The 13,072-nt window shown below is 40.0% G+C and overlaps 1 protein-coding gene across 1 annotated transcript in view; it reads left to right on the forward strand.

Moving 5' to 3' along the window:
• XRCC5 (X-ray repair complementing defective repair in Chinese hamster cells 5) overlaps window positions 1-5,605 on the forward strand; it is a 39,732-nt gene extending 34,127 nt beyond the window's left edge. Inside the window, exons 15-16 of the mRNA XM_015563684.1 lie at window positions 4,073-4,163; window positions 5,576-5,605. Coding sequence (XP_015419170.1) covers window positions 4,073-4,163; window positions 5,576-5,605 — 121 coding nt within the window. The remainder of the gene's footprint in view (window positions 1-4,072; window positions 4,164-5,575) is intronic.
• The last annotated feature ends 7,467 nt before the right edge of the window (window positions 5,606-13,072 follow it).

Genomic DNA, 13,072 nt, shown 5'->3' on the forward strand with positions numbered 1-13,072 from the left:
AATAATAATGTACCACAGAAAGGTTCAGAGAACACTAGAAAATTCTTCAATTATAGGCCTTCACAGCATCATTGCATGCCACATATAAATCGTATCATTGATTTTTTTTTACTAATATTTTTATTTTTCCCCTAAGAGATTCCTGTAAGTCTTGACTATTTTTTAGGCTATCACATTGAAAAACTTGGTACAAATGTCACAGGACAAACTACCTTACACTGGCCATTTAAAACATATCTGTGGTGAAAATATACAAATTTATCTAAAGAGCTTTCATCAAGATAAATGTACAGTACATTTCAATAAAGGAGCAAGTAAAATATCTCCAGCTCAGGGTCAATGTATATTTGTAGTACATGATTAAATGGTGATGCCAAAAATCAGAAGACATAAGTACTTGGTCCACCTTTATCAAACCCCATAACTCGGTAAAAATATTTCAACGACTACTCATGATAAAGGAGATAAAAACAAATCCCCTAACCCGGTGGTCGGCAAACTGCGGCTCTTTGGCCCCTTGAGTGTGGCTCTTCCACAAAATACCACATGCGTGCGCACATGTACAGAGCGATTGAAACTTCGTGGCCAATATGCAGAAGTCGGTATTTTGTGGAAGAGCCACTCACAAGGGGCCAAAGAGCCACATGTGGCTCATGAGCCACAGTTTGCTGACCACTGGGCTAGTTTGTTGGAATAGAATTGTTCATAGTATTTTTTAACAATCCTTTGTATTTCTGTGGGGTCTGTTATTTTGCCTCTTTCATTTCTGGTTTTGTTTATTTGGGTCCTCTCTTTGCTTCTTGGTGAGCCAGAAGCTTCCAGAAGATGCTTTGTATGTCTACTGTGATCCTGGCTAGAGGTTCATCAATCTTGTTTATCCTTCCAAAGAACCAGCTCTTGGTGTCATTGATCTTTTGTATTGGTTTTTTTTTGTTTTGTTTTTTTGGTTTCTATGTTATTTATTTCTGCTCTGATCTTTATTATCTCCTTCCTTCTGCTCACTCTGGGCTTTTCTTGTTCCTCTCTTTCTAATTTTTTGAGTTGTAGATTTAGATGATTTACTACATTTTTTATTTTTTTGGAGGTAGGCCTGTAGAGCTATAAACTTCCCTCTCAGGACTGCTTTCGTTGTGTCCCATAGATTTTAGATTGTTGTATTTTCATTGTCATTCGTTTCCAGAATGTTTTTAATTTCTTCTTTGATCTCTTTGGTAACCCAATCATTGTTAAATAGCATGCTATTCAGCTTCCAAGTGTTTGAATTTTTTTTATTGTTTTTATTGTAGTTTATTTCTAATATTATGCCATTGTCTGAGAAGATGCTTGATATTATTTCTATCTTCTTGAATTTGTAGAGGCTTTACCTGTGACCCAATATGCGGTCTATCTTTGAAAATGTCCTATGTGCACTTGAGAAAAACGTATATTTTGTGGCTTTGGGGTGAAATGTTGTGAAGATGTCAATTAAGTCCTGATACCCTCTCCCCAGAAACATACCCTAACATACTAAGTTTTGCATATATTTTCAGGGCATTCACACATTCCTTGATGCCATCCTTCGACCCCTGATTAAAAACCTTTGCTTTAATGGCTTTTCATTACCTTCAGCTTAAGATCAAACTGTTATACAAATGAGAAAACTCAGATAGGCAGAAAGAAAAGAAGTATCCTATATTATAAAAAGGTAGTATGCAAATTGACCAGTGTATTTCTTCACAGTTGCTGAGTGTATAATTTAGATGTTTTCTGTCCTCATCTCTCACTACTTCCCAGCATGCTCCTCATGCCCCAGTCCAACACAGCGACTTGCTATCCTCTCACAGGGATGTGCTGCTTGCCACAATGCTTTGTTAATTGCCTGTTTATATATTTATCTTTTTTATTTCACTGAACTTCTTAAAGATTTTGATTGCATATTAATTTTTGTATATTTAATATCTAAAGCTCCGCTTAGTTTTAGTGGCTAACACATTGTATTAGGTAAATGTTTGGCTAAATAAATAAATTACAAAATTTATACATATTTATAAAAGAAAATGAGAAGAGGAGAAAGAACAATGAATTACCTATGGTCCCAACATCCAAATACAGCAGCTCCTAAGATTTGTATGTCTACTGTGATCCTGCATGGATAATTTCTACCTCCTAGGGCTCTGCTCCTTCATAAGTAATTGGGGGATGAGAGTCATTGCCCTTTCCCACTTCAAATAGACAGTCTGACTTCAATATATGTAGAATTCCTAATAATGCTATTAAATGATTTAATATTGAGAATATTAATCATATTAAAATTTCACTACTTTCTGCTTATTCCTGGGCCTGCCTTCACCTGCTCAGTTCTGAAGAACTAAAATTTATATCTTCTTATCCTTCTTTCCCAAGAATCTTATCTTGGAAGGTTTAAGAAAGTCTCTATATGATTCAAACTTGTATTCTCACAGAACTAGCACAGTGCTTTGCATATTTAATGGTTCTTAATGCCATCTTATAAGTTAATTTGTATGTTTGGAAGAGAATAGGTACATAGTTGTATACTCATGGTACTTTTTATCATAGTGTTTTCCTGAGGAGCAAACTGAAGATCAGAGAGTCTAGTAGCTTACTAGAGTCTAAACTCTAGATATACTGGGATTAATATGAAATCAGTATTTTTAAGAAATAAAATTTCAGGGCTAGGGAGTGTTGAAACAGACTAAAATCTAGCTCTTTGGTTTCCAAATCTTCAGCAGTACCATGAGCAGTACCAAGTTGTCTGTCTCAAGGAATACCTGGCCAAGTTGAACTGAGATGACTGCGAGGTTTTTTGAATGGACTCAAATTCTGGGGGAATTTCATGCTGCTTTGGGTTTATGCATTTTCCTCCATTTTTGCCATCAAGGCTTTGTGTGCTCAGCTTCTGTTCTATTTGAAGGAAAGAACTCAAGATGATTAACCCCTTTTAATGATTCCTGGCCCCATCCTTCTGTCTTCTATCTATTTTTCCTTTTTCTTTTCTTTTTGCTTCTCAAAGGGAAAAAAAGGCAAGTGGTGAATGGGAAAGATGTCAAGTACTAAAACTTTTAATTCATGTTTTTGTAAGGCTCTGATTACTGTAGTCCTTCATCTAGCTGTAAGAGGAGATTCATTATTGAAACAGCATTGAATAAGCCAGCTCATGCCTTATTATTCTTTGCTTTAATTTTAGGATAACCTCTTCTTCATGCCTCATTGTCTGAAGGTTGGGCTTTTGAACAAAAACACATCGCATTTAGAAATACTAGATCCTAGTAATTTCCCTTCTCATTCAGCCATTTCTTGACAGCTGCTTTTGCCCTGGATTGATTATTTGTCTGGGAGGAAAATCTTCATATCTCAGTGTTCGGTAGCTTAAGGGAGATTATGGGCAGAGCCTTTGGATTTTATCTGATTTTCCTTTGCAATTAACTTGACCTCTCCTGACTTCTAGACAGGCTGTTAAAGCCAGAATGTTGCTTGAAGCAAGATGTTTGATACACTTCCTTGGAGTCATCTTTCCCTCACGACACAGATGCTTTTGGACTCTGTTAGCATACTGTCCAACACAGAATTAGGTTTTTTTATAGCTTGACTTCTCTAAGAACTAGCTCTTGCATATTTGATCAAGGGTTATCTTGTAAGCTTTGAAGCTGTAAGAGGAAGTTTCTAAAGCTCTCACGTACATGATGAAGAAGACAAGTCTTCTATGCACATGGAAAGCTAATAGCTATAAATTCTGAGATGGAAACCAGCGAATAGTATCTGAAGAGCAATGGGTTTCTTACTGAAATGTTCCATTTCCATGACCTGTGCTTGCAGTTGCATCTGGTAGAGGGCTTTGTGATGCAGCTGCTGACTGTGACCTCTATGCTGTGAAGCAGCTAGGGCTGCTCAGGTCAGGGTCAGGCCGGAAGCTCTAAGGTTGGGAAAGCGAGCCAGGCTCTTTGTAAAGGAGGACCAAGTGCGGCTGTTTATTTTTGACACTTGAAAAATAAAGTCATACTTTTCACATCAGTAGTTCTGGGTTTTGTATTGTTTGCTTTGTTTTAAGGGGAAACCCCATTTATTTTTTTTACAGGCATGAGGAGGGACCTAACTCTAAAAAACTGAAGACAGAGGAAGAAGCCCAATTTAGTCTCTCCAGCCTGGCTGAAGGCACGGTCACCAAGGTGAGCAGAACTTTTCCAGCGTGCTCTCCCCATTGCAGGAAGATGGGCTGGGGGAGACTGCATCAGTGTTTGTTAGTCCTTCCAACATATAAGCCACGCAGGCGCATCCCATACTTCTTCCTGGAAGTAATTACTGTCAGTAAATTGCTTATAGAATGATCTGTATGATACACAGTGCACAGAGCACTATATAATACACAGAGCATGGAACATTGCTGTGGGAGTACTTTTTGTAGAGATTTTTTTGTTGTTGACTTCACTTTGCAGCTTTCTATTTAGTCAAAATGATAGGGGTTGATGATACAAGTCTTAATCTCCAAGTACATAAAATTTGAGTGTAACTCTTTTTTCTGATATACAACTTCAGAACAGGTTTCATAAGTTTAGGATTTCTCCAAACCAAATATCCTTCGACACCTGAGATCTTTATTTAATGGAAAGGTTTTTGGAACTTAAAGATAATTGCCTTATTTGAAGTGTCATTAGTTTGAATCAATGGGTCTTAAAAATTGTCCCTTACTAGCCAAGTGCACTGGGAAGGTCAGTTAGCACTAGGGCATGCCTTTTCCCTTCTTCAAAAAGAAATGCTCTCAGAAAAACTGAATGTCTGAGAAATGATTTGGGTTTTATTTCACTGTTTTATAGTGAAGGAAAAAAATTATGACCTTATTTGCTCGGAGAACTTTTCTGACTGCTTTACCAGAGCAAATTGGAAACTTTAGTATGTTTTGTGCCGAAGTCACCAGCCATAATAGAGCCCTGTTGTCGTCTTCCTTTGAGCTGAATGATACTTAGGCCCTGTTTAGGTTGGGACCGGAAGATTAAAGACATAAGTATGATCAGAAAGTGCCATATAGTGTGGCAGAGATTTCCATCTTTGAAACTAGCACTGCAGTAAACCTTGATACACGATCTGCTTGTACTGTTGGGTGACATCTTCAGTTTGGGCACGTTAATATATTCTACCAAAACTTCAATGCCAAAGGGTCAGCAGCAGTCCCCCCAAAAGGGGAAGTTCAGAGAGTCAAGCATCAGGCTGTTATTTTTCACGCCATCTTTGTAGGACAGATATATTTGGAACTGGCCCCACACTGCAGAATCCTCCCTTCCTGATTGGTTGGGTGTCAGGATGCACAGGCAGTTTGCCACATAAAGCCTTCAAGCTGGGCTGGCTAGTCGCTTGGTAGTAACACTTCTGACCCCTCTGGAAAGAAGTCAGCTTGCACAAAGGGAGGTAAGTGAAAGTACAGTCGGCAGCTGTATCTGCTAGCTTTGAACAGAACCCTGGAAATGACTAGGAAGGGCCTTCACTCTGGCTTTGGTTTTATTCTATAAGAGGACACTTCCAACATCAAGCCACCTTGTCTTGCCTGGGGTGATCTGCAGGGTTATTTTCTGTGGGTGTATTCTAGGTCGGAAGTGTGAATCAATGCCAGCTTTGAGGAAGGTGAGTGATATGCCACTGGCTCTGCATTTAGGGAAGGTGTTCAATTGAGTTAATGGATTTAAAATCGAGATTAAGAAGTATAGCCTTTTGTAATAATGTTATAACCTCTATATATAGCAGTTTTCTTTCTTGTGGGTCTTTGTGTTGTCCCTTATAAGTGATCTCATTGAGACATTATGAGCAATGAGATAAACTCAGTACAGGTCTGCCCAAACAGAGGACTAATTTGTTAAGAAAACTGTGGGCGAGAACCTTGGAGTTTTTAGTTCCACTTCATTGAACTTATTTGGGTGACTGTGAATGAGCTTAGAATAAAACAACTTTGTGTCATATCTTCCTATTTTCTGGGATACACATTCTTAGTCTAGTCTTAAGGATTGGAGCCCCTTTGCAACCCAGAAAGACCTTGCTGCTGCCCTTTGATTCAATACTTCTGATATTGACTACATTCTCACAGTTTTCTTATCATATATAACCTAGAATTTCCTTTAGGCTTGGGTTAGTATTAAAATGGCTTCCAGAATGAATAGAGGGTCTTGAACTGACATTCACATACTCCTTGAATGTGTTTATATTCCTGTTCTCTTACCCCGTAACGCAAGGGTGAGGAAACTTTTTTCTGCCAAGGTCCATTTGGATATTTATAACAAAGGCCATAAAAAATTATCAGCTTAAAAATTAGCCTGCTATATCTGGTCAAACATTTAATTAATTCACCCCTAATGCCTTGGTAGGGCCAGACAAATGATTTTTTGGGCCTTATATGGCCCGCGGGTGGGTGTTCCCCACTCTTGCCTTTTAAAGAGTGGCAGCTAGCATTTGTAGTCCTGCAGCTTTGTGTACACAGTAGTAGTCATCAGTGCTGCCCAGGGTCAGGCCTATCTGTGAGCCACCCTCTGTGTGTGAGTGTTAATGCATGCATAGAACTTTCTCTTCTCACTTCTTGGTATTTTAGGGGGAGAATTGCCTAGAACACTACACCATTTTAGTTTAATCATCTATAGTGGCAGGCATAGGCATAGGGTGCCTTAGTACTTCGAGTTTGAGAATCCTAGCAAGATGCCTGGACATGCTGTGCTGTTGCCCAGCAGCAGTCATAACCAGCTAGCCTCAGAGAGAGCATGTAATCCACCCGGCCAAAGTTTGTTGGCAGCAACACCAAAGGCCAGACCTCTGAGAATTACCTAAGGAAGAACAGCTCTGTTACCATGGTAATTCTTTTAGGTGGGTCATGGATGTTTTATGTTTTGAGATCGAAGAAGATTTTGTGTTTTTGATGAAAGGTCATGGCCTTCTTAGCTTTTGATTGTATGTTGTTAGTTACTTTGGCCAAAGTCAGGGGTCCTCCCTGTGGAAGTGATTGGCCTCCCTGGTTGATGTAGGCATGGTCTCTTCAGGGGGCTGAGTCCAGAATCATCACCATTATGAAGGTAGCCACTAGTGTCTACTATGTTCAAGCATTGTGCACCCACTTTGTTATATTTTTGTCTTAGTTACCTATCCCACAGAGCAGTCCCACGGTCACATGAGCAAGTGGAGAAAATGTGAGAGCTTTAACAGCTGGTGCCAGAATTTGCTGAAAATTCTTCCATTGTTTTAATTGGGAAACGACTTTGATAAGTGCTTAGGGTAGAAATAGACTCTGTCCAAGGCTTGGTTGTTAACCAGTACTGGGGTTCAGAGGAGGGGGGAGCTGCTAGCATCATAGAAGTAGACAAACTGGAGTTTAGTCAGGAGCAGGGAGGAGAAAAGTATAAAAGCTAAGAGGGAGAGGAAGTGAATGAATTAGGTAAAGGGAACAGAGTTCTATAATACATTCGCAATTTATGACTGCAGATCCTCAGAGTCAATAAAATCAGAATGGTTGGCTTCAGTGCTCTGGTGAAGAGGCAGAGTTTTGGGTCTTGAATTATTTCAGGCAGAGCAGAGAAAGCACCTCAGAGCACAGGAGGCCAGAGTCTGAAGAGCTCATGAGAAAGTAAACTCCTCAGAATGGTCACATTGAGGAAAACATGTTTCCCTGAGGCCATGGAATTGGGCATTTGAAGCAGATGTATGAAAATAAGGGCAGTGGCCCCTAGATGGCACATAGGTTACAAATAGGTACTATTATCTCCTCTTTACAGATGGAAAAACTGTAAAACTGGAGATGAACTTCCCCCCAAATCACACAAGGATTCAAACCCATTTCTTTCTTAAATACTAGATTTTTCTACTTAGTCATTATTTCTCCTAATCCTAATGGCCTCCTTTCCTACATGTTTTTTGTTATACATTATAGGGTCATGAATTTAAAAGCTTGTGTCTATAGATAGGACTTTTGATGAGTAGACTGTCTTTTGATGTTGAATGTGACTGAGTGCCATAGTGTTGTGATGGTGAAATGTCCCTCTGTGCCTCTGTCTAGGACTTGGTCAGTTAGATCTCCTCAGTGGCCTCACAAAAGCAGACTTTTTGCAGAGCTATGGGAAAATGGGACCACCCACTTGTTAACTAGTTCTCTTTTGTGGTCCTAACTTGCCTTCCCTTTCTAGCTTCAAGCTTCAGAAATTTTGTTTCCTCAGTGCTTTTCCTACTTTTGTTTTTTTCTTGTGCATGTCTTAGCCAAGGCCCTTTGTGAGCCAAGACTCACTTCCCCTGTAAGCCCAGAGTTGTCCTCCAGTCGTTAAGCTGCCTCCTTGGTATCGATCATTATCCCTCCCGGACTTCTCTGACTAGGGCAAGGGTGGTAGAAGTCTTGCTCTTTTCTCCATTGTACCTATTTTTAAAAATTCAGTTGCCAAAAGCATGATCAATAAGTATTAGTAAGATTGTTTTACCCTTAGAACTTGGCCCTTTCACCTGTTGTTGTAAACTAACTAGAGGCCCGTTGCATGAAGAGATTCGTGCAATAGGCCTTCCCTTCCCCTGGCTGCCGGCACCAGTTTTCCTCCGGCACCCAGGCCTTCACTCCTCTTCGTGGCTCCAGACGGAGCCTTCAGTCTTCACTCCACTGCTTTGCCCTACATATGCAAATTAACCACCATCTTTGTTGGGTTAATTTGCATTCTCTCCTGATTGGCTGGTGAGCATAGCGGAGGGGTGGTTAATTTACATGAAGTCAAACTGAGAAAATTGTGATCCTATTCCCTTGACATCAGTTGTCTACATTAAGCAGCTACACATTTTATCTTCTGTTTTTTTGGTGTGAGGGATATTTTTTGTCCTAAGTTTATTGGCAGAGAGGAGATAACACTGAACCCCAGGAATGTGTTCTTCCTGGCTGCTGATGCTCCGGTAAGCTGTCTTTGATTCTCAAGTGTCCTTCTTCTGCTGGTCTCTTTCCTCCTTTCTTACACACCCCTACATGCTATCACTACAGTTTACAATAAAAAAATTCTTGACTATAGCTATATATGTAATAATTGTGGAAGTGGAGTTGTTTCCCTCATGCACAATTCATAAGTGCACCTGGAATTTGTAGTTGTAGGTTATTGGAAGAACCTGAGTCCACAGAGTTCTCAGACTCCTTGAATCAGGGTTATCCTATATAATAAAAGCCCAGCGACCATAACGGCAGAATGACCAGAACGACCGCTCGACCAGTCACTATGAGGTGCACTGACCACCTCTCAGTCCCTTTCCCCAGCTGGCAGGCTCTAATCGCTGATGGCAAACGGAACCCGGTGGTGGGGGGGGACTGGCAAGCAGGTTGAGTGGCCAACCTCTTGGTCCCTCCCCCCGGCCTGCAGGCTCCAATCACTGATGGCGAACGGGAACCCGGTTGGATGGAGGGGATGCGGGCAGCCCCAGGACAAGGCCTCCACCCTGCCGGTTGCCCCACACACAGAGGTGATCCACGGTGGGGGTGGGGCCGGCGAACAGGCAGCAATGGCTGACCTCTCAGTCCCTTCCCTGGCTATCAAGTTCCCATCGCCGGATGGCGAAAGGGGAACCGGGGTGGGTAGCAGTGAGATGGCCCTGATTGCAGGCTAGGCCTAGGGACTGTACCCGCACACGATTTTGTGCACCGGGCCTCTAGTCTACTTACATGAACACCCTTCTCCACTAGCTCATCAGCAGGGCTTCTTAGGAGGAACACCATGGATTTCCAATTCTTTGTCCCTTCCCTGCTTTTACTTAGAGAGAGTACTAAAGTGGTCAAAAGATGACAGCAAATTAGAGAAAGAAAAGCCACATTACTTCAGTCCTCCAAATGATTTCTACATGATTGAGATAGGTTTGAATTTACAGGTTTCCACTGAGTATGAAATATTATGTAAAGTAGCTGAAAGGTACCTAGTGTGTCAAAAACAGGTTCTCTGAGGACCTTAAAAGCCAGAAAAGATGAATATTTGGAGACAAATAAAAGGATGGAATGTAACTTTTTATAATATGAGATGATTCTTCCATCAACCCTACTTTTGCCACTTAGATTGTAGGTTCTATACTAATTAGGTTTCCAAGTAGTGACAGGGTGGCAGAGCTCCATTCCACCAAATTGAATTCACAGGGACATGATTGGTTAAAAAACAAATTTGTCAAGAAAATATCCTAAGTAGAAATGGTAGGGACTCCTATTTGGAGTCTGATAGTTAACATTAGATTTATGTACAAGTGAGCAATAAAGTGCACATATCCCCTTGATTACATGATGGTCACTTGATTCTGTGGCTGCTGAAGTATTTCATTTTCTCTCAGATCTCTTCCTCCCGCTGTGTTTGGACACATCTCATCCTCGTCTTTTGGCCTTTGTTCTCCAACTTACCCTTATTCATTAAACAACATCCTTTCCATTTTAAAGGATATTCTTAAAATTTACTTAAGCACGACCTTCCAACAGTAGGTAGGTAGACTGTGGTATAATTAGTGATAAAATTATATTGTTCATCAAAGCTAAATAGACAAGTTTTTTCAGTTATGTTTTTTGTATGGTATAGCACTATCCCATTTTCACAGAAGTTTACTTACATATATTATATGGTTTTTCTGCCGTTGAATCAAGCCCTAAATTTTGGTTTCTCAAGAGTAGGGATCTAAGAAACTTCCTGTGTATTTTCTTTTTTTATAGGGCCCTGATTTATGTAATCTTGGGTGTGAATTATGTAACCTATCATAGCTCTTTCCAGAAAAAAGAAGATAAAAATATGGCCTTTAGCTGTTGTTTTGCACAGAGATGGTAAAATTTTTAAAGAGTACATTCTGTCAAATACCTTGAACATCTTGAAGGATACTAAATACAAATAGTAACTAAAAGTTTAAACATCTTTACCTCCGTAAAACTTTTGTTTTTTTTAACAGTTTGACATATTTTCTTAGACCTTTCCCCAAAAAGCAGATTCATCTATTCATGAGAGAAATAATACAAGATTACAAATTCTAGTGGTTTAGGCTGTGCTTTATATTTTTTACTAAACATCTTATTTGTTCCTCACTGGATTCCTTTTTGACTTGCTTAGTTTTAAATTGTTAAACCCCAGAACTTGATGATCCTGGCTTATTTTATCAATTACAAGTAGTCTAATTCAAAAACAAAAATCAGCTTATTTGGAATTATAAAGGATGCCTTCTAAAAGGGTGTGTTATTATTCCACCTGTATCAGTGACCCTTACTGTCTTGTCATATCTTCCGTGTGTGGACTAGTATGCTAAGATGACTTTCCACAGATATTGCAAATGTGTGGAAAACACTATATCAGTGTCCAGAGAGCCAGTTCTTGGTCTCTTGTGGCTTTAACTTCTTCACTGTTGCTTCAATACATTTCACTAGATGGCACAACACCACCCTGAAGTTTGCATTTTAACATAATAAAACTCATCAAATAATTAAAATGAAATCACTGAAATGAAGACAGAAATAAAAAAGACATGATATAGAAACCAAAGACCATCATACATAACCACTTTAAAGTATTTTCAGTTTTCAGCAACACTCCCCAAAATGGTTCTACCCATTCTTAATCAGCTTCTGAAATCCTTTCAAGATCAGAATATGTCTAATGTAGCCTGGCTATCTGCTAGGAAAGAGAGCCTACTGGTAGCATAAGCATAAAAGCCTGTTTGTTGTAGTTGTGTTCTCAGTAACACTAAGATTTCTCCTGAGAGCATTAGAGGACGTCGATATGTGTGGCACATGACAGTGTTCCTATTTTCTCCCACTGGTTTGTTTTCTCATCCCAGGTGGTAAAGTTGCTTGCCTTAAACCTGCTGAGTATTTTCTCCTTTTTATGTTAAACATAGAAAGGATATTTTCCCCTTTGGCTGAATATGTGGAACTCATATATGAACGCTTTCCACGTCCAAACAACTAGAAACACACAGAATCTGTGCCAGCCTGCTTTTAACATGGTGACCAGTCGGCTTGCACTGATGGCCCGTGGCAGCAGTGCATCAAGGCAAGTGCTCACAGCTGACTCCGATGGCAACACAAAATTAGACTGGGTGCTTTGGAGAAAGGCTGTGGTTCTCCAACTTGCTGATGGAGTTTACCCTTGCAGTGAGTGCTAATGAGAGTGATTTGTGAGGCAGAGAGCTGTTGAAGTACTTCTCTTACTCTTGGTTCTTCCTTATACCTCCTATAAATCCTACAGTTCTTCCTGCATGGTAGATCTTGTCATCCGGGGCATTGCCCTTGGCTCTCCTGGAATTGGGCTGCTTCAAGATTGCTTCTTAAGCCCAGCTGGCTGAAAAAGGAAACTGATTTCAGATTGTGCTGATGTGCAAACTGCTTTAATCGGGTACTTGTGGCAAACAACAGAAGCTCTTAACCAATTACGATCTTTAGGGATGGATGTTTGGCTTTTGTTAAAATAGTCACTAATCAGCTGAAATGTGTTAAGAGCAGCTAGGAAACAGCTTGGAGTCCCACTTCAATACAATAAAAGTGTTTTGGTCCTCCCCTTTTAAATTGCAAGCCCAAGGCAAAAAATATGCTGACATAGAAAGAAGTAGCAAGTGTAATTTTACATGGTTAGTCCTGACTGTTATTCATGTTTTCATGAGACTTTAAAAACTGGTATGCATGTTTCTTTGGCCAGAAAAGGGAAGGGGTTTGGTTCAGATATAGAACACAGATCAGCAGGACTTGAGAATAGTATCAGCATAATTGTCTTTGGACATAGGAGAAAAGTTAACCTTTTATTTCATTGTATTTTTTGTGGTTTGGACAGTTGAAGAAAAATATTTACTTAATAGTTATGATTAAAGGACCTTCTGTAGACTGAATTATCTCCCCTCCCCCCCACACAAATTATATGTGAAAGCCCTATCTCTTAATTTGATTGATTGTATTTTGAGATGGGGTCTTTGGGAGGTCATTAGATGTAGATGAGGTCGTGAGAGTGTAGCCCTCATAATGGAATTAGTGCCCTTATATGAAGAGATACCACTTTGTGTTCTCTCTTCTCCTCTGTCTTTTCTCTCTCAACTGAGAATCCAGTAAGAAGGTGGTTATAAGCCAGGAAAAGAGAGCTCAGAAGCTGCC

The sequence above is a fragment of the Myotis davidii genome, unplaced genomic scaffold (assembly GCF_000327345.1).
Source record: "Myotis davidii unplaced genomic scaffold, ASM32734v1 scaffold575, whole genome shotgun sequence".
Classification (NCBI taxonomy): domain Eukaryota; kingdom Metazoa; phylum Chordata; class Mammalia; order Chiroptera; family Vespertilionidae; genus Myotis; species Myotis davidii.